At 41.4% G+C, this 22,400-nt stretch overlaps 1 protein-coding gene across 1 annotated transcript; it reads left to right on the top strand.

Annotated features, from left to right (window-relative positions):
- The first annotated feature begins 2,772 nt into the window (after positions 1-2,772).
- On the top strand, positions 2,773-22,058 carry KIF7 (kinesin family member 7). The gene is made up of 19 exons (XM_072148488.1): positions 2,773-2,943; positions 4,450-4,791; positions 4,907-5,107; positions 6,506-6,923; positions 7,159-7,702; positions 9,338-9,475; positions 10,027-10,245; positions 11,179-11,366; positions 12,151-12,275; positions 13,177-13,332; positions 14,088-14,290; positions 15,132-15,329; positions 15,608-15,733; positions 15,986-16,162; positions 17,272-17,487; positions 18,305-18,511; positions 19,492-19,690; positions 20,346-20,510; positions 20,588-22,058. The coding sequence occupies exons 2-19, from the start codon at positions 4,467-4,469 to the stop codon at positions 20,971-20,973; spliced, it is 4,191 nt and encodes a 1,396-aa protein (XP_072004589.1). The 5' UTR covers positions 2,773-2,943; positions 4,450-4,466; the 3' UTR covers positions 20,974-22,058.
- Positions 22,059-22,400: the final 342 nt, after the last annotated feature.

Here is a 22,400-nt window from a genome sequence, read left to right on the forward strand (position 1 = left end):
CAGCTTCCATTTCAGCTGTAAACAAACAGGGGCTTGGATCAGAGGAACCTAGGCGCAAGTGAGTACACGTTTATTTTTTTTTAACCCTTTCAGGACCTTTTTTGTTTTTTCATTTTTTACTCCCCATGATCAAAAATCCATAACTTTTTTATTATTCCATGTACAGAGCTGTGTGACGGCTTATTTTCTGCGTAACAAATTGCACTTCATAGAGATGGTATTGAATATTCCATGCCATGTACTAGGAAGCGGGAAAAAAATTCCAAATGCAGTGAAATTGGTTAAAAAAACGCATTTGTGCCGCCTTCTTGTGGGCTTGGATCTTACGGATTTCACTGTACGCCCCAAATGACATGTCTACTTTATTCTTTGGGTCGGTACAATTACGGGGATACCAAATTTGTATAGGTTTTATAATGTTTTCATACATTTAAAAAAATTAAAACCTCCTGTACAAAAATTTTTTTGGGGATTTTGCCATCTTCTGGCGCTAATAACTTTTTTAGACTTTGGTGTACTGAGCTGTGGGTGGTGTCGTTTTTTGCGGATTTTGATGACGTTTACAATGTTATCAATTTTAGGACTGTTCGACCTTGTGATCACTTTTTATAGACTTTTAAAAATGTTTTAAATGACAAAAAAAGTGCCATTTTCGACTTTGGGCACGATTTTCCGTTACGGGATTAAGCGCAGTGAAAAACCGTTATCATATTTTGATAGATCGGGCATTTTCGGACGCGACGATACCTAATGTGTTTATGATTTTTACTGTTTATTTATATTTATATCAGTTCTAGGGAAAGGGGGGCGATCGAGGTGAAAACACCCGCGATCGGTGCTAGCACCGATCGCGGGTGTTACCGGTAAGCCTTTGCTGCAATATGCAGCAAAGACTTACCGGCTATGGAGAGGGCTCAGCGCGTGAGCCCTCTCCATGCACCCGCGCCCGACCCGTGACGTGCTATTACGTCACAGGTCGTGAAAGGGTTAAAAGCCCACCCCAGCCCATTCCAACTCTCATACAAAGCCTTTAATTATAAGCAGTATGTGTGGAGAAAACCAGGCACTGCTCATCACCTGCCAAATACAATCCTAACAGTGACACATGGTAGTGGCAGCATCATGCTATGAGGGTGGTTCTAAGCTGCAGGGACAGGACATCTGGTGGCAATTGAATGAAAGATGAATGCGGCCAAGTATAGCGATATCCTAGATGAAAACCTCTTCCAGAGTGCTCTGGACCTCAGACTGGGCCGAAGGTTCATCTTCCAAAAAGACAATGTCCCTAAGCACACAGCTAAAATAACAAAGCAGGGGCTTCAGAGCATCTCTGCATTCTTGACTGGCCCAGCCAGAGCCCTGAGCTAAACCCAATTGAACATCTCTGGAGAGACTTGTCCACCAACATTCACCATCTACCTGAGGGAACTGGAGAGGATCTGCAAGGAAAAATGATGGCAAAGGCATGCCTCACAACCATCATTGTTTCGGCAGGACAGTCCCAGTTTTTGGGCGATGTCCCGTCGTCATGGGTTGCTGGGAGATGGTCCGTGCTGCCCCTCTCTCCTCAGTTTTGTCCCGCCTCCTCCTGGTACCATACATTAGAGCTGCAGAGCAGCCGATGCATCGGAACCTGGAGGAGGCGGGAACCAGCCCCAGCTACCTGCCCACATGTCCCTCACATGACTCCTTCAGACATGTGAGGAGGTAGCTCTGCCCCTCGACTGGCCACACCCCTCCCCGAGTTACAGTCTGAGCCTGGGAGAAGAAGTGACTGTTTAATACCCACAACAGGAAGAGGAGGATAGAGGACAGAGGGCCAGATTAGAAGGATAAAGGACTGGGGGACAGGTGGGAGAGGCTGGAGAACAGGGGGTCGCAGGAGGAGGCTGGAGGACAGGAGGAGGCTGGAGGACAGGGGGCTGCAGGAGGAGGCTATAGGATAGGAGGCCACAGAATGAGGCTGGAGGAGAGGAGGCTACATGAGGAGGCTGGAGGAGAACAGGGGGCTGCAGAAGAAGGCTGCCGGATAGGTCACAGGAGAAGGCTGGAGGACAGGAGGCCACAAGAAGAGGCTGGACAGGAGGCTGGAGGACAGGGGGATGCAGGAGGACAGGGGTCTGCAGGACAGGAGGAGACTGGAGGACAGGAGGCTACAGGAGGAGGGTGGAGTACAGGAAGCCACAGTATGAGGAGGATGGAAGACAGAAGGCCACAGTATGAGGAGGCTGGAGGACAAGAAGAGGCTGCAGAATAGAAGGCCACCGAAGGAGGCTGGAGGACAGGGGCTGCAGGAAGGGGGTGTTCCGATGCTCAGTCGTACCGTGCGCCAGATTTATCATGCAAAGTCCAACAGAATTTTGCTGCATGCCCCATGTTAAAGGCGCACCAAAAAAAAAAAGTGATGGACTCTGTTGGTGCAGTGCAGGGAGCACCAGATTCATGAATAACGTGCGCCAGAAATCATGAATCTGGCGCCCTCTGCACACTACACAGGTAACTGCACCTAGCATGGACTGCACTGTTCTTAGTAAATGTGCCCCAATGTGTCTGGCAGAAAATGATGGGTGACAATTGTTTCTGCCACTCTGACACACTTATATCGTGATACATGAATAAATACACTCAAAATAAAAAGGCAGATATAAGACAAGGCTGTTTGTCAGCCATGGAGAGGGAGAGTGTTTGGATATTTGGGTGTAAGGATCTTGTTATATTGTAATAGAAGAGAGAACATCGCGGAACTAGAAGCCTCTCATGACAGGACGGCCAGAGAGAGTCAGGGACTATGTTTCCGGTCGGACGTGTGACTGCACCGCACACCATTAGAGGGCGCTGTGGCTGCTGTGCAGTGATGCTATGGAGCGCTGGTCCTCGGGGATGTCCGCGGCTCTTTGAGGTCCCTCTGGACCGGGATTTCGGGGAGCTGTGTGCCTAGTGCAGGTCAGCAGAGCGGATGTGTAGTGGGTGCAGGGGTTCCTATCAGTACGGATGTGGCGTGCAGTAAGCAGCCTCTGATAACTTCTGTACTAAGTTACTATACTAGCAGCAGCACAAGCCATGTAATGTAATGAACTTGTTCTGGCACTACAACTCCCAGCATGTCCGGACAGCGCCATGTGGGGGTAGTAGTGTCACTATTACTTCTCTGTGAAGATTACTGACCCCATGACGCTGCTAGTGTGGTCATTGGACCTGTGACTAGGATGGGATTTGTAGCTACAGATCTGTGATGGTGTGTGGTCCAGCCTTGGTGCATGTTCACATGGCATCCTCTTATATCCCATAGAAATAGGTCCAGCAGAGGAATGTGCTGGTGCAGAACATGCGCCTTTGTAGTGAGAACTGTTTTAGCATCAGACTAAAAAAAAAAGATCTAAAAGTTACCCACCAAATGTAGTGTATGTAGGAAGAAATTTTACAATCCATTTTAGTTGTCCGGGCATCATCAGAGTGTAATCTACACGTACAAAAAGGCTCAAAAAGCAGCCAGGGTATAGGAAAATAATCATTCTATAATAAGATAAGACAATCATAAACCAGACACATCTAAAATTGATTAAAACCAGGTAATGTATTACACCAAACTCATATTATAGTAGATGCTATATCCTTACAGCAGATCTTGCCCCTAATATTTACAAGTACAATCAAATACACAATGCAGGTGTATACAAAAAAGTTTATAAGGCTCATTCCAACAAGCTATAGTGTATATATATATATATATATATATATATATATCTCAAGAGACCTGGTTCTATGCATGCTATGTATAAAGCCACAATAGTACAGTAAAATAAGGCTACACACAAGCAAAGGTCCACTTAATTGGTACAAATAGATGCTACCACAAAATAGAGACAGGGTCCAAATCAAGTAAGGGATGGCACCCCATCTCAGGGCAACGTAATCTGGTTAAGCATAGCACAAAGACTAAACAACATTCATGTACATGTCGCCTAAAGTGTCTGTTGTACATTCACAAACATTCAAAATACAAAGTTTGGGGATATTAGGGAATTTACTGATATACATCTGTTAATAGTTCTGCTCTGCTTTCTTGGTATGTAAAGTGAAGAATCCTGTCCTTTACCTCATTAGCCAGACATTCATGTCCATAAAATGGCTGCAGATGGAGGGTCATGTGATCTCTAAATGGCGATTGTTCATGGACAGAGAGATGTACCACTGCAGTAAGATTTACATATTTCACAGACCAGCTTAAATGTATGAGTGTTTGTAGGTGGGCTCTTTAGGGGTACAAGTGGGGACTATAATCATGTTATCATGTGCTAATAGAGCATAAGGAAAAGTCCTGCCCAAATCGGACTTAACTTATGCAATGAAGAACACAGTGTGACCTCATCAAAGTTATCTTAATAGTGACTATATGGTGTGTATAATACTTACCAGTCTAGTTTAAATATTTTTTACCTGTTTTCACAGAATTGGGGCTGGATCTCATGGGTCCCAAACTTCAGCAAGTTCGTTCTGAAGAGACGGCAGTATGTGTGGCAGTCAGGGTCCGGCCTCTGCTTCCGAAGGAGGTTCTACATGGACAGCAGCCCTGTGTCTGTATTGACCCTGATCACAAGACACTAACACTTGGCACTAATAGACATTTTCAGTTTCAAGATGTGTTGGATGAAGCCTGCAGCCAGGAAGCTGCATATAACCGATGTGTACAGCCATTGCTTGAATCATTTTTTCAGGGCTTCAATGTTACTGTGGTTGCTTATGGGCAAACTGGGTCAGGGAAGACCTATACCATTGGGGAAGCAAGTATATGTGAGTATTAAACACATTGACACCAACATAAAGACTGTCTTTGTCTTGTGCCACCTACTTGCTCATTATAGGTCATGTTACTAGTTTTGAGCTGTATTTTTAATGGTTCTTTCAGCTTCCATCTCAGATGATGAACAAGGCATTATTCCACGTGCCATGGCTGAAATCTTTAAACTGGTTGACGAAAATGATCTGATTGATTATACAATCCGTGTGTCATACCTGGAGGTATATAAAGAGGATTTCCGAGACCTTCTTGAAGTGCAGACATCTAGTAAAGACATTCTTATCAGGGAGGATGATAAAGGCAATGTTGGTAAGAAATGACAACCTGTTTTACAGATTGTTAAGTACTGTGGATGTAGAAAACGGTCTCCATGAAGACAGGGAATAATAAACAGTTCTTCCCAAGGTTCACCTCTCACCCATCCAGTGTAGCATCCAAAGAACAGCAAGTACTGTTTTGTAATAATGTTTCTTTCTTTCTTCCATATAAGTCACACCAAGTTAAGACTTCTTGCAAACAGATGTTGTCTTTTGGTGCGTGCTAACCCTTGTTTTAACGGCTGACTCATGTTCCCATTTGTTTCTAAGGGCTCATACACGCTACCTAGATTTCCGATTGTTTGCGACCGTGATATGCAAGAGGCTTTAGTGTGTGAAAAAGCAGTTGCCTTCCATTTCTTCTTTATACGTCATTTCAGTTCAGAGGCTGCAGGGGGGGGGGATTCTGGCAATCGCAGATGTGCGATAGCAGGAAGCTCCTCCCCTGCAGGTTCTGAATTGCATTTCAAATTGCAATTCAAACACTACTTGAAAATGTGGCCTTTGGCTTAAATGCTCATCTACTTAGCAAGCCTACAAAACGTTTCTATCTGCTCTTTTCCTTCATGGCTTCAACTTCGCACCAAAGCTTCAGTCCACATTAATTCAGTTTTGCATAAGGGTCTGTACCAGACATTGAGTGTTTAAAAATGGTCTCTACAGGATATGAAATAGAATTTAAATGTAGGGATCTTACTTGTTGTGCTCCCAATAAATACTGGCCTACTCCTACTGATAACAGATACATAGGGGCACTATGAAGTATATGTCTCTTCATATGGTTATAAACATAACTGGTGGAAGCAGTCTATACCTTTTTATATCTGCATAGTGGCAGTAGTTATGCCTAAGTTCTTATCTGTGTCCTCCATGAACATGAAGACCTACGGTTTCTACAGTAATTAACATTATATATTTTTTCGGATGTCAGACATCTACCACCAGGATGAAGGATTGTAAACCAGGCACACTGACATACTTATGTGTGCTCCTCTGCTTTTAGCTTCTTATGCTCTGTTTTTTTTCCCAAAAAAGACTTTTAAAATGATTGAAATGAGCCTGAGGGGCTCTGGTCTCCATAGGTGTTAATGGAACCTGGAGTCCCTCAGGCATATTTCAAAAATTTTTAGAGTCTTTTTTTTGGGAAAAAACAGGGCAGAAGAAGCTAAAAGAAGAGCAGATTGTGCCAAAGAGGGCACACATTAGTATGTCAGTGTGTCTGGTTTACAATCCTTCCTTAAATAATTTTCTAGGACCTCTCCAACGTTCACCTTTCCATTTACTATCATACTAAGTGGTAATAAGTAATAATAAGTGGATTTATAAATGCACGAAACTTAGAAATGTCCTTATGTTTCTCATATAATATATTTTGTTGTTTTTTTTCCAGTGTTGAGCGGTGTAAAGGAGACAGAAGTGGAAGGACTTGATGAAGTGCTTAGTCTTCTGGAAATGGGCAATACTGCTAAACACACAGGAGCTACTCAAGTTAATAGTCAATCCAGCCGCTCACATACAATCTTCACTGTCACAATGGAACAGAGGAGGGTAGTTGGTCGAGTCACCAGAATGACCAATAGTGAGGACAGTTTAGGTCTAGCAATTGGCCAAGTCCTGTCTTCAAAGTTTCACTTTGTGGACCTAGCCGGATCTGAACGTATACTGAAAACTGGCAATACTGGAGAGAGACTGAAAGAAAGTATTCAGATCAACTCTGGATTACTGGCCTTGGGAAATGTCATCAGTGCTCTGGGGGACCCAAAGAGGAAAGGGAGCCATATTCCATACAGAGATTCCAAGATCACCAGGTATTAACAAAAACCTAAACTTAACTGCATATTTGGGCTTATTCTTTATCCATAATTTGAATGAGTGAATCCAAAACCAGGAGTGGTGAAGAAACAGAGATAAGATGTAGTAGAAAGAATTTGCTTGCATTTTTCTTTCTGTAACTTTCATCTGTTTAATTCTTAAGTTTCTGAATTTTGCGTTATACAGTTATATTATAATTATTTTTTTTTTTGTCATGTCTCTTCTCTAAAGGATCTTAAAGGATTCCCTTGGAGGAAATGCCAAGACTGTCATGATTTGTTGCATTAGTCCTTCAGCATCAGACTTTGATGAAACTTTGAACACACTAAACTATGCCAACCGGGCTCAGAATATAAAGAACAAAGCAACGGTCAACTGCAAGAAAGATGCCGACCGAGTGGAAGACCTACAGCATCAGATAAAGTCACTACAGCGCGCTCTCGAGCAGAGACATCGATCTGAAACACGGATACTGAATAGATTTGACCCTTCTAAGTATGTTGCACAAAGATCTACGGAAGATCATGTGTCACGGCTGATGTCAGAGTGTGCACATTATAGGACTTGTACAGACACAGGTTACCTCCTTCTTATGGACCTCCTGTCGGAGGGAGAGCTGTCTCCGTCTCAGGCCCAGAGGGTGAGGGAATGGATGTGTACAGTAGAAGAGGAAAGGAGTGAAGTGACATCAGCTTCTGGGCTAGACAGTGGCATTGAAAGCTCTTCGGTGGAGGAGCCCACAAAAGAAATCAGTAGGAGACAGGCAAAAAGCAAGGTATGAATCCAGCACTACACAAAGGAGTATCCAAGAGCATGGAAAACCCCAGGGAACCAAGCTTGGGTAAAAAAAAAAAACATTTTCTTACCCTGGTCCAGCCCTCGATTGTGACCAGGAAATTTAGGGGGTCACAGGACCCATTTCACCCAATGTCTTGTATCAGAGGCTTACACAGGAAGGAAAGCCCCCTTAAACAGAATTTATACCCCAGGTTTGTGGAGGTCATTCATTGAATGAAGTGGGTCCCATGACCCCAGGAACTTTGTTTGGGCCTTACCCCTATCCCTGAGGGTTTTCCCGATTATTCATAAAAAAAAACCTTGTCAGCCAAGCATTCCTTACCGGGATTTCCTGGGCTGCTGTACCAAAAAGTACTGTGCACGGCCAATGTGCGCACCTCTGCAACACAGACATCAAGCAGCTGGGATTTCTCTCTGCTGGGTCACTGTATGGAAGGTGGTATGACATGCTGTATGCTATATTGTTCACTTCATGGCAGGCTGTATGTTGTCATATGAATGCTGTATTGTGCACTGTATGGCAGGCTGTGTTGACATTATGCTGTATTGTGCACTATATGGCAGGCTGTATGCTGTATTGCACACTGTGTGGTGGGCTGTATGACGTCATGCTGTTACCTTTTTCCTGTTCTCCACATGCTGCCCTGTGGATATACACACAGCTTCCTGGTTCTCACTCCTTAACCGGTTCAGGACCGGGCCCTTTCATTTCCATTATATTCCCTGCCGTGTACTGGGAAGCAGGAAAAAAATTCCAAATGCAGGGAAAATGGCGAAAAAATCAATTTGCAACGTTTTCTTGTGGGCTTGGATTTTACGGCTTTTACTTCACGTCTCAAATGACATGTCTACTTGATTCTTTGGGTCAATACGATTACACAGATACCAAATTTGTATAGGTTTTATTATGTTTTCATACATTTACAAAAATTAAAACCTCCTGTACAAAATTCTTTTTGATTTTGCCGTCTTCTGGCGCTAATAACTTTTCATACTTTGGTGTACGGAGCTGTGGGGGTTGTCGTTTTTTGCGACTTTTGATGATGTTTTCAATTATATTATTGTAGGACTTTATGAACTTTTGATCACTTTTTATAGAATTTTAAAAAAAATTTTAAATGGCACAAAACTGCCATTTTTGACTTTGGGCGCGATTTTCCATTACGGGGTTAAACGCAGTGAAAAACTGTTAGTATATTTTGCTAGATCAGGCATGTACGGACACGGCGATACCTAATATGTTTATTATTTTTACTGTTTATTTAGATTTATATCAGTTCTAGGGAAAGGGGAGTGATTTGAATTTTTAGAGAGTTTTGTAATATATTAATAGTAAAAATGAATTTCCCCTGCATTGATCTTGTGGTTTAGGTCTGCATAGTGTATGTTGCAAACCTGTCACCAATCACTGGTCTTGTACTGATACCTGTGATCAAGCCTTTATGATTCTATGGTTAAGAGCCCCAAAACTGGTAAGTTCAGTTCCATCTATTGGTCATGTACTGAGTATTTATCTTGCTTTGATTCTGCAGTGCAGATGAGTTCTGGACTAAACTTTAGAAGCAATAAGTTTTGCAGTAATTGACAATATTTCATTTTTTTCCTGTTGAAGGGCACATTAAGCTTTGAAGGTGATGCAGAGAAAGACAAATGCATTGAAACATTGAAGAATAAAATCCAGAGGTTGGAGGATGAGAATAGAGATTTCTTGGCTGCCTTGGAAGATGCCATGGAGCAGTACAAACTACAGGTATCTGGCTGTAACCCTTTGCTGATTGTGTGGATCAGAGTGGGTTTTGAAAGCACAGACATATTTTGACGTATCAATTGGGTACTCCTTCTTTTTGGACTTTCGCTAATCCAGGGGATAGACTTTCTCTGTCTGCCATTCATTGTATGACGGGGTACGCTGAGCATTGTTTATAAAAATCTACTGCCTGGTATTAGCCATTTTATATTAAATTATATTCATATGACCTGCTGTGGCGCGCCAACCACACCATGACCGTACACAATAAACCTCCATGGCTAGCTGCCATTATTGTAGTAAGCTCACAGCTGTCATATACGGTCGTGTGCATAAGGCACACAAGTCTAACATTAGGGGGGTAAAAAAATGACACCTTTTGTTTTAACTCTATGGAACTGTACTGGTAAAATCCTGTAAAAGTTCACACAGTAGTAGGCTATTCCTTTTCCACTCTTTCCCTTCTGTATATTACGTTAGTTATATGTATACATGTGTGTTATATCAGTTTTTGTTTTTTTTACTTTTTATTATTTTACATCTACTTTATTTAGAGCGATAAACTACAAGAGAGACAAGATGAAATTGCTAAGTTGCAGACCCACCTTGAGCAGTTGAGGCCCGGCCTCTCGATAACAGCTCTGCTGAGAGATGTACATTTACTACAGATTGGAGCAAGACCAAGTACAGCTCCCCTGATGACAAAGCCTTCCCTCAGGATGGATCAGAGTGACATTCTGTCTAGCAAATGTTCACAAGCCACGCATAATAAGGTATGAACAAACATGGTCCACTTTATTCAGACCAGTCTGTGGAACACCTGGTACTGGCCCTTTAGAAAAAATGAAATCCCAATAGTGGGAAAGGGGGCATTATAAGATGGGGGCAGTGGAAAGGGGGCACTATATCATGGAGCAGGGGGAGGAAAGTGGGCATTATAAGATGTAGGTAAGGGGGAAGTATAAGATGGGACTGTAGGAAAGGGGCTACCCTTTACTAGTTGTAGTTCAGTAAAGGGTAATTGTGGGCACTCAAATTTTCCAGGGACCATGGGTGTGGGATGAACATGACCCGGTTCTTGGAAAAAAATTTTATCCAGCAAGTCTCTGGTAACAAAAAGGTTGGGTCCATTACCTTATAGGTCAAATGGCCAGGATCAGGGTTTACTGGTCCTAGCACTTTCCAAGTGTTCTCTCCTTCTTTTCATTAATAGGCGAGGGAGAAGAGCGTTAAAAACAAGAACTTTTTTGTGAATCTTCATTGAGATTGATATGAAAGCATTGTACACCTGTAGACCACTGTGCAGGACCACAGAGCTTCATGCTCAGCAAGGAGAAGCCGTCTTACCATTAACCACGCAGCAATATTACATGATTTTGTTCATTTTTTTTAAAAAAAAATTTAAAATTTTTATGTTTTCCTCAACAATCTTTGATTAATATAGTCAGATTTTAACAAGTGTTAATCTACTGTGATCATTTGTATGCCAGGAGCTCTGAATAGGAAATGGACGTCAGAAAACCCTGTTTTGTTAGCCAGTACATGGACATTGAAATTCTCATTTTGCATAATTTTAATTAAACAAGCCTGTTCTTTGATGTGATCTGGGCGCAAATGGATTATGCTGTATTAATTTATCTATATTTTTTTTTTTTTTTACTCTCTGTTCAAGCCTTTCACTGTGTCACAATATTATGTTTTTCCAGATTCCAGAATGTGTTGCTTCTTTGTCTAAAGAGCTTACAAGGCATTTTCAGAGTGGAACCCAGAAGCTGGTGTCCAGCATGGAGGAGGCCGACACCGTGCTGTATAGACACTTCAGTGAGGACTCTGATCCATCAGGAGGGTCAGAAGAAGAAGAAAAAAAGAGTGAAGAGTCCCTCCTTCACAACAGGTCATTTTATTTTAAAGCTAATTTACCACCAGGATGAAGGATTGTAAACCAAGCACACTGGTGTTTGCCCCCTCTGGCAGGAACTTTTAATTTATTATGCCTTTGTCTTTACGAAAAAAAGTCTTTGCAAATTCTGAAAATAAGGCCCCTCAGACTCATTTGTATAATTTTTAAAGCATTGTATTTTGTAAAATCAAGCACATAAGAAGCCAGAGGGGATATACACCAACATGCAAGTGTGCTTGGTTTGCAATCCCTCATCCTGGTGGTAATGCCCTTTTATTTAGTATTTCTAGTTCCCGTCCCTTCCCCTCTCACTCTCAGGTAATAATAGTCCCTCTCTACATGTGTCATTTAAAGTGTTTTTTTGATTTGGGGGTCTATGAAAATTCTTGTGGGGGGACTTTTATAATGTAGGGACAAGAAAAAAATCCAAATATATCCCTTTTTTCATCTTTTGAGTTGCCGTCTTTAGCAGTACAGCTATTTGAATCCTTTGAGCATTAGGTTTTCCGATGGACTACAGACAGGGGCAATTTTAGACTTTTTTCTGAGGAGAAAAATAGCAATGCAGGTGCGACCCTAAATACTGACCATGCCTTTTATATTGACACATCCTCAGCATGTAGCTAATGCCTACTTTCTGCCTTTCAACATTGCTAAATAATGTCAGATCTTATTTGAAGTCCCATAAGTTTATTTTTTTTGTATTTACCCACTATGTTAAAAAATGTATTTCATATGTATATAACATTCCAGGCATTTATTCTTTTTCTCACTACAGTGCTAAAAAGCTATCCAGAGTCGATGTGAAAAATGTTCGAGCAGCTAACAACCGAAGTTGTCCTACACCTATTCAGGACAGTGAGGATGAGGAGGAAGCATTGACAGATAGAAACTCATCTGGATGTAAGTCAAACGTAAAGAAAAACTACAATCAAAATTAAGCACTTTTATATCTGTTATCCATGATCTCCTTCCTACTAAAGTTAGCATAATTTAAAAAAATGAAGAAACAAAAGGGCCCTGGGAGTTGTTACCAGAGCTCCTCTGTGCTGTAGCTCATCCTCCCCCTCTGCTCTTCAGCACTCCCTTTTTCTGATGTAAGCATGCAATTAGAGGGGGAAGTGTAATTGGTTGGTTTACAACCAAGAGCCCTTCTGGCTCATAAGCATAATTTTAAAAGTTGATTTTAGAAGGCAGGGGGCCATGGATAACAAATATAAGAAGATTACCATTGTCACGGTGCCTGGATCTAAGTCGGTGTCCCTGGTTTGAATCTGAAGAGAAGAATCCTGTTTTCTCCAGGTGGCCAGTGAACCCCGCCTCCTTTTTGGCTGAGAGCTCAGTATCTCTTCATATCTCAGCCTGAGCAGACAGAAATCCTCTTCCTGTTCACTTCATGTCCTTACCAGAATGCTTTCCTTCTCACTGCATGGTGTGCCTCGAGCACAGTGTTAGGAACTGTGGATATTTTTACCATTTCACACACCACACGATAGAGCTCAGCCAAGTGTGGATCCACACGGCAGTGGATGGGGCCAACAGGTACAAAGGCAGCAAAGTTTGGGGAACAATTTGACTGGTGGGAGGAGGCAGATTTAGGCTGGGATGCCTGTACAGGCACATTGTGCCTGTTCTTGATGACAGGTTCCCTTTAATGAATCTATTTATTGATAATAATAATATTAATATATTTTTAGAAGATAAGTAGCATCAGGAAATTTTATTTTTCATTTGAATGCTCTTTTATTTTAGCTTGTTGAAAACTAAATGTCACAGAACTACTGAAACTGTTTGTGATTCACAGCTCAATATAAGAAGCGAGAACACTATGTACCGAGAGAGAGTTCTAGTCCAGGACAGGACTCCAAATGGAGACTGCGTCAAGCCCAGCAGAAGATCCGGGAGCTAGCCATCAACATCCGCATGAAAGAAGAGCTTATTAAAGAGCTGGTTAAAACTGGTGAGATTCAGGCTTTGATCTCACACTTGATAAACACTTACTACACACAGTGAAGCCATTCAGACCCTTAAGAACAGCATGTCTGTTCTGTCTGTTTTCTCTATTCTTTAATATGTAACACTGATTACGCATTTACACTTTTAAAGTGTAGCTTTTATTCCCAAAACCCTAGTGACGTGCCCATACTGAAGGGCTGCTCTACGCTATGAAAGCTTTTCTAGTGTAGAAACAATAGAACACAAGCATAAAGTGACATCATGAACAAATAAAGCACAGATTAATATATGTTATCTAATTGTAATCTAATCCATAAGTGTTTCCCTCCTTACACCAAATGCCTCTGATTCTTCAAAAGCTCTTGGACAGTAGCCCAATAATTATTTTTCAAGTCCTTTCAAGCATTGTATAAATCTCTGCTACCTTCCTGGGGCTTTTATTCTATAGGTAGGGAGCAACCTCTGTGCATATTTAATGGCTGATTCCAACACATTCTGAGTTTTCACTTATTTCCCAATCTGAAAGTGCGGAATACTCTGCAAAGATAGTGAAGGATGAGTGTGATTGACATTGCATGCTCCTCACACATCCAAGATTATGTTTTGTGTTGGCAAAAGTGTTAGCAGTCTTTCATGGATATAACATTTGGTCCAACCTTATAATAATCCTTTCGCTATGTAAGCTGCTGTTCTTTCATTTCTCGCGTGAGTTATTACTCAGTCTAAAAGCCATCGGTTATTTAAAATTTCTAATTACAGGAAGGGAAGCTCAAGCCATGAATAAGCAGTACTGTATGAAGATATCAGAGTTGGAAGCGGAGGCAGAACAGGCGCGAATGGAGGTCAGTGAGAACCAGCGCCAACTACAAGAGCTCGAAGGGAAGGAGACCCGAGATCCAGTGGAAAAATGCAAACTGCAGGAGTGTCGCAAGAAGATAGCAGCTGCTGAAAGTAAAGTACAGGTGCGTGTCACAGACATAGACTCTTATAGGGTCTTCTGTACAACCAACTAAGGCTGACTGCACACAGCTTAGGTTGGCTCTTGAATAACGGGCCATGCGCTGCGCGGATTTCATGAACCGGGTACAGGACTCTCTGGACCTCAGCTTGGCGCTGCTGTGCTGCAGGAAGAAGGGATTCCTTGCATCACATATCGCTATTATTGGTCAGTCTGTGAAATCCATTACACAGTTTGTTTTACACCGGCCAACTGCTGTTTGCAGCCTGCCTAGAAGTCTCGTTCACACAACTTTTTATTGGACACAGAGCAATCTGCATCAACATTGCTCTCCCATTGAAATCAATAATAGGCCGGCCTTCAATGGGCCCTAAATTGTGGTTGAACACCTTCAGAACACATTCCATGTCTGTCTAAATCTGCTTTGAAGCAGAAATTGACCCCGATTGCAATTTTTGCATTTTGTGGGTTTTTTTCATTTATTTATTTTTTTACATAATATTCTCTAATAAGGTCCTTATTAAGTCTTTGGAGGGTATTTTATGTTTGCATTTTCTATAGTAACTATTGTATCCAGTGGAGACTCATTTACAGGGGAAAACGACTGCTTGTTGTGACATTAGTTACTGAATTTATATGTATCTGCAAAAGGCAATTGATCACGTCACAACAGATCCGGGGCATTGCAGTACATGTAGATGCATGGGCGTTAAAGGGTTAAAAGACATAGACTATTTAGCATATTCCATATGGTGCTTCACAGCAGGGAGATTTTTTTTTTGTTCTTTTGGAACTTGCACATTAACATCTGGCAATAACATTTAAAAAAAAAAAAATTTTTACAGGTTCTTAAAGAGAAGAAACAAGCCACAGAAAAGTTGGCCTCACTATCCGTCCAGAGCGTGAAGCGTGTTGAAGAACTCGAAAAAAACATCCTTCAAATGAAACAACAGCAGGGACAGCTACAAAAGAAACTGAAAGAAGAGACTGATCAGAAGCGAAAACTTGAGAGCGAGATGCAGAAGAGAAGGCACCGAGTCAAGGTGACTGTATTAATTCATGCTGTGACATAAACATTCATTAATGACAGTCATTTAGCTGATAACCTTTATCAATGTAGGCTTTAGGAAATCTTGGCAAATGTCCTTATTTGTTCCTATTAATCGTTACAAAATGCAAAGTTATCTTTTTGTCTGTATTCTCAAAGGGCCCAGTTTCCTTGTTGTGGTAAAAAATGCAAAGTGGGGCCTAGAAAAGCCCAGCAGGGGGTTAGGTAGGAAGGAGCCCAATTAACAAAAGATTGTGTCTGCCTTGTCTTTAGGAGCTGGAGTTGAAGCATGAACAGCAACAAAAGATACTGAGGATCAAAACAGAGGAAATTGCAGCTTTTCAAAGGAAGAGAAGAAGTGGGAGCAATGGATCAGTTATCAGTCTGGAGCAGCAGCAGGTAGGCTGAGCGGATTTCATGCTGTCTGATAGAACAGAGCTAGCCTCATCCCAAGAGGCAATGTAATTGTTCACTCTTCTTCCAATACCCTAGCTCAGTCTACTTATCTGTTGTGCACTCTCTGTTTTTGTGAAATAATCTTTTTGTTGTCGGCTTCAATATTTTCTCTGTCAGGATGGCTCATTAATCTCTCTTTTTAGGGACTAAATCTTCCAAGATACATCAACTTTACATATTTTCTCTTCTTGATAGAAAATTGAAGAGCAGAAGAAATGGCTGGACAGTGAAATTGATAAAGTGCTAGAGCAGCGCCGTGCCTTGGATGAGTTGGAAGAGGAGCTCAAGAAAAAGGAAGGCATATTGGTTAAAAGAGAAGCCCTTCTCCAGGAGAAGAACGATTTGGAGATCAAGCGGCTCCGGTCCAGCCAGGTGAGACATTAGATTATTAGGATGCAGACAGTCTCTTAGTAGGCTTACTTCTAGTTCTCGCGTACACACGATCTTATAAACCATACTGATGAATGATCATCAAGGCTAGTATGAGAGCAGCACTTGGGAACCATCAGGGTGGTTGAAAACAAAAAATGTAGCATTGTGTCCTCTCTAAAGAAAATACTAGAGAGTTTAAGGAATTAATGTATCATAGCTCCCTGTTTTTTTTGTTTTTTTTTAATAAAACTGTTAGTGGCCCAGAACGTTATAAAACTATAATCTTATCTATATGCAAATTTTTTTTTGTGGCTGCTGGGGCATTGAGTGGGAGCTACTCCACGCCCCAGTAGCTTCTTTTAATCCCTCCTACCAAGGAGTCTTCAGTCCGCGAAGCTGGAAGTCCATGTAGTTCCACATTGTGGCTATTCCACGCCCCAGTGTCTAAACAATATATGCATATACAGGTAGATTAGATTTTATTTTTATAAAGTTCTGGGCTACTAACAGTTATATTAAAAAAAAAAAACGGATGAAGCTATAATACATGAAAGGAACCTGCCAGCGGATCTAACTTATAACCTTATAAATGCTAGTATTTAATATAGGTTAATGAAATCTAGTAGTAGTCTACTGGAGGCGATCCGTCTATGGTAGCAGACTTAGTATGCATATTGTATAATTATGTGCTGTTTCCCATTCTTTTTTTCATGTTTTTTTTCCTTCTCCTATATGTGGGGTTCTGCGAGACCACAATTTATGTGCTTTACTCATTGTGTGCATTGTATCTCCCAATGCCCTTTGCTAACATTTTATTATTGACTTTAAAAAATGAGGGAAGAAAAAGATAGATCTAGCAAAGCTGAGAGGAGATAATTATGATGATCGCAGCCTTTTAATAGACACTCCCGTGACAGGTAGGCTATGAGCCAGGTTTACTTTTAAATAATTTTAAAAGTGTAAGTAGTAATATTACTGTAAAAAGCTAATTGGAAAATAGTATAAGAAATTCTACTTGAACCTGTTATAAGGTGAAAATATTACTACAATAATACAATATTCTTATCTTCTTCTTTTTTTTTTTTTTTTTCCTTAACTTCAACTTTTAGGCTTTGAGTAATGATATTGTCAGGGTGTCGAGCCGCATTGAAGATTTAGAGAAGGAGTTATCAGAAAAGAATGGACAGCTTCGCCAGGGCAGCGCTTACGACCAGCAGCGTATACGAGATGAAATCAATAACCTGAGGCAAGAGAAGGAGCTGCTGTTAAAGCAGAGGGTGGACATAGATGAAAAGCTGCGCCAAGGCAACCTACTTTCTGCTGAGGTCAATTTCTTTTGTATATCTTATTTGTTTTGTTTGCTTATATTACCTTATTGAAGGGGTTATACAAGATGTAAATATTTATGGTCTTCGAATAGGATGCCAATATCAGATTGGTTAATCTGACATCCAGTATCCATTTCTAGTAGCTGATTTGGTATTTCTTAGGGCTGGATGCAAAGCTATGTATGGCACCACTCTAATGCATAACTCTGCTCTGAAAGCCAGAGCCAAAAGTCTACCGCTTCATGCTCTGCCATGGCGTACAGTGTGGAGCCCCCTGAGCTCCGATCCCACAAGCAATTTCATGTGTTTCCTTTTGGGTAAATCTGTTCTTTTCCTAGACTAAGCAGCACAACGTAAAACACAGCACAGTATACAGAAGTGCACAGGAGTTGAGCTGCAATAGCACAAAGCAATTCCATTAAAGGGGTTTTCCCATAAAACATGTTAAGCCCTATTCACAGAATAGGCCCTTAGTTGCTGATCGGTGGGGTCTCAGTGATGTGAAGCCCACAGATGACGAGGATTGTGTGTTCTGCAATCTCCGTCAGCTCCAAAGAGATGAATGGAGCAGAATGGATGTGCGCGGCTGTCTCCTCCACTCATCTCTGGGTGTGACCCCCTTCAAACACCCTCGTTCTCGTGATCTGTGGGGGTATTATCACTGAGAGCCCCACCGATCAGCATGTTAGGCCCTATCCTATGGTTTTTTTTTAATTATTTATTAAAAATATACATTAATTTCGGGATATTTAACACACAATGGCTATGACACTTGTCGGACTGTGTAGTGACTTCTCTCACTTGCACTGTTTAGGAAGAGAGGATCCTTTTCCAGCTGGATGAGGCCATAGAAGCTCTTGATGCTGCGATTGAATACAAAAATGAATCCATTACTCGCAGACAGCGGGTTCTCCGTGCCTCTGCCAGCCTGCTCTCCCAGTGCGAGATGAATCTCATGGCAAAGCTTAGTTATCTGTCATCCTCTGAAACTCGGGCTCTCCTGTGTAAATATTTTGACAAGGTACGCACTCCTGTCTCTCGATGCCATGTTTGACAATATTCCATAGAGAAGAATGCAAATGGAATGTGGAATTTTATTTAGTGACTCCATAATCAGTCCATAAATAGTTAAAAAAGCTTCTATAATTATATCAGTGTGCACAGTGGTCCATCACATAAAAGATCCCTTAGTCTCCAACATATACAGCACATATCCAAATGATAGTAGAGACTACTATGAAAAAATTGATGTTTATTTCATCTTTGCATGTTCACAGCATATGCAAATAGAATAATGTTTGATTCCATCACCCATAGTCTTCCGCAGTAGAATAAAGTCCATAAATATAAAATCAGTCCACACCGAATCCTCATGGTTCACTGAGACTTCAAACGCCCTGGCTTGTTGTAATGTTTCGGACGACGTCCCTCGGACATCAGACATGTCTGAGGAAGGAGGGACATCCTCCAAATGTCGCAACAAGCATCTGGCGTCTCAGTAAGCTACAAGCCTTTGGATATGTGACTCCATAATCAACATGTCTAACATGTCAGGCTGGAGCAGCAGTGCTGTGGCTTTTCTCTATTCAGTACTTCTGCCTCCAGAACTTTTACATTAAAGTAGTTGTCCATTTTTCACTGATCACATATTGATGGCCTATCCTAAGGCTTTCAATATAAAATACTGGATAATCACATCATTGCCTTATCATAAGATTGTTGAGAATCCTATTACCTGACATCTGATAAAGTTAAAAGTTTAGAAAACCACAGATTCTCATTGCCCAAAATTAGTTTAGTAATGCAGCAGTACAGAAGGGTTGAACCATCTTTTTGATGGTCGGTAAGGGCTGCATCAAAGAGATCTCACAAAAATGGATTGTGAAATCTGAAATGAGCAGTCTTTATAAAGATGAAAAAGGCATGTTACATTGTGGATCAACTAATTTTAACTGCTCAAAATGCACGTGTCCATCCTTAGTTACATTTTGGTTTATGCAGGTTGTAACACTTCGTGAGGAGGAGCACAAATTACAGATTTCCTTCTCCGAGCTGGAGATGAAGTTGGAGGAGCAGCAGCGCTTGGTCTACTGGCTTGAGGTTGCGTTAGAAAGACAACGTCTAGAAATGGATCGTCAACTTACCTTGCAGCAGAAGGAGCATGAACGCAACATCCAACTCCTGCTGAAACAATGTCAAGGTACCTTGTTATAGTCGGTCACTAGACAATGGGTTTTCAGTTTGTAACATTTAATGAAGATGTCTTAGTGCAGGGTTGCACAACCTTTATCTGTCCGCAGGTCTCGTTGTCAGACTGCTCTAATTCATGGGGCCTCCACATGTAACCAGAGCTTTAGATTCGGCAATAACCATGGTACAGCACAAATGCCACCCCAGAAACCAAATTCAGCATTTCTACAATAACGAATAGACCCCAGAGCACACTACAATACAGTGATCAAACAAAATAATAATGCACAGGGCAGGCCTTTGTGGTGCAGGAGACCCCCAGGGCAGGGGTTTGCGATGCCGGAGGCTCCCAGGGCAAGCATTTGCGGTGCCGGAGGCCCCCAGGACAAGTGTTTGCAGTTCCATTTGAAGTTACAGTATACTTTTCAATTCTGCAGTCCCAGACTTTGGCATATCTAAATCCACTGTCCAATGTAGGCCCTTTAGGTGTAAATTCTTCTAAATATTTAGGTGTATCCACGTAATGTCAACTAGTTGATGTCAACATTTTTTTGAGCATCTAAAACTTTTGCATTCAGTGATTTGCAGATTTTGTCCTAGTAAAAAAAATATATATATACCGTATGTGTGTGTGTGTAAATAAAATGAATTTTTATTTTTTTTAGACCAAATGGGTGAGGGATTGGCTGGAAGCAGGAGACAATATGAAGGTAGAATACAGAAGCTTGAGAAGGAATTGGGCTGGTATATGTGGGCACATCAAGAGCTTTCTCAAAGACTAAATAAAATGGCTGTTGCCCCTCCTAACCCTCAAGGATCTCATGGGAAAGGTAAGGGGTTTCTTGAATGTTAACATATAATAGAAGTAAATAATATGCACACTCATCTGTTGGTTTCTTACTTCCAGTGACTGTAGGTGATGGAAGATCTGATAGACAAGCTCCCTTAGTTGTTTCAACTGAAGAACAAAATAATGTTGTAGACAATATCCCCCCTCCAGCTCAAGACCGAAGCCTGAGGCCTAGGGAGGATTTGATACATGTCCCTTTACCTCCCACGTGGAGACGTTCCTCTCTGCCTTCTGAAGAACAGGCTGCTCTTGAGGACCTTCGGCATCGAGAAACCGTGATTGAACCACTAAACGCCCGAGCGGTACAGCCAAGTGAAGGTGTATGTCAGAGACCTGTTATGTACCATCCGAAATCACGGAGAGATGTTCGTAGGTGCAACATAAGTGTCATGCCTATAATGTCTAACGCCGAGATGATTGACGTCCGGAAGAACCCGCTGTAGACCTTTACTTTACAGGTGGCTTTGTGTTTAGAAAGTGGAGAAGTCCCCACCACAGCGATGGTGTAAATACCTACATAGTGCCCTCAATCACTTAGTGCCTGAGGAGTGTGACAGACTAAGTGTTCTGTAACTCAAGTGTCAGAGATATAGTTCTACCAGTCTGATAGCTTGTTCACTACGGATTCATTCCTCTTTTTTTTACCCTTGTATACTGTTCACACCACCTCTAAAATTTCTGCTTTGCTCTTTGTTATAAAAGAGCATATTGGGCACATTTATTCATAGTTTGAACCCCCATCCCCAATAAGGCTCCATCCACCATTCCACAATTTAAAAGGTTGCAATGATGTATTAAAGGTTTTTTTGTTTAGTCATACTCTTGGGGACTATTATAATCTGCTGAATTGAAGGATGCTCATACATGCTGTAATACAGAGCAGTAGCCAGGTGTCTAATACTGGACCGGACGTGTGTCACCACAGTAATCGATCCTTTGGGTTAATACATCAATAATCCGGTCGTGTGAAATCTTCCCTACTGTATGGTGCTTGCAGATATAGTGAATATATTTTATACTGCAGATAAACCACTTCATTTATTAACTCTGGTGCCTGAATATACATAGATAGTATACAGTGATTGTGTTATAGTCTCACACATCAGGCATTATTACTATTTATTAACTAGTGCCTTATATCACAGTTTGTTACTATCGCAATGGATTACGGCACTCGGGCTGATCGAGGAGCTTAAAGGGGTTGGACACTTTACCTCATGTTTTTGTAATGTGTGTGGTGGAAGGATATCGGGAATTTACCAAAATACATCTAGTAATAGTTCTGCACTGATTTCCTGATATGTAAAGTGAAGCCTCCTATCTTTTGCCTCATCAGCCAGAGATTCCTGTTTATTAAATGGCCACAGATGGAGGGTCATGTGATCTCTAAATGTCTGTGATGAATTGCCTTTCCAGGACTTTATGACAGCATTCATGAATATAAGATAAAGGTCCTGGCAGGGCGATTGCTCATGGACAGTCAAAGATCACATGACCCTCCATCTGCGTCCAATTTATGAACAGGAATATCTGGCTAATGAGGTAAAAGACAGGAGGGTTCACTTTACATATAAAGAAAGCAGAGCAGAACTATTTATAGATGTATATTGGTAAATTACCTAATACCCTGACACACACACACACACACACACACACTACATAGTAAAGTGGCCAACCCCTTAAAAGTAATGCAAGGCCATGGATAATCCATAGAAAACAATTGTCTTTATGAAAGAAATTTGCTGTGGATAGTGATAGCCAAAATAAAATGTCCTCTACTTTGGCTACTCCCTTTACAACCACCCAGGTTCCTACCATAGAAACAAAGTAGGTTTTATACATTGGCGTCATTAACTCTTCATCTACCTCC

Source organism: Engystomops pustulosus, chromosome 4, assembly GCF_040894005.1.
Source record: "Engystomops pustulosus chromosome 4, aEngPut4.maternal, whole genome shotgun sequence".
Lineage (NCBI taxonomy): Eukaryota > Metazoa > Chordata > Amphibia > Anura > Leptodactylidae > Engystomops > Engystomops pustulosus.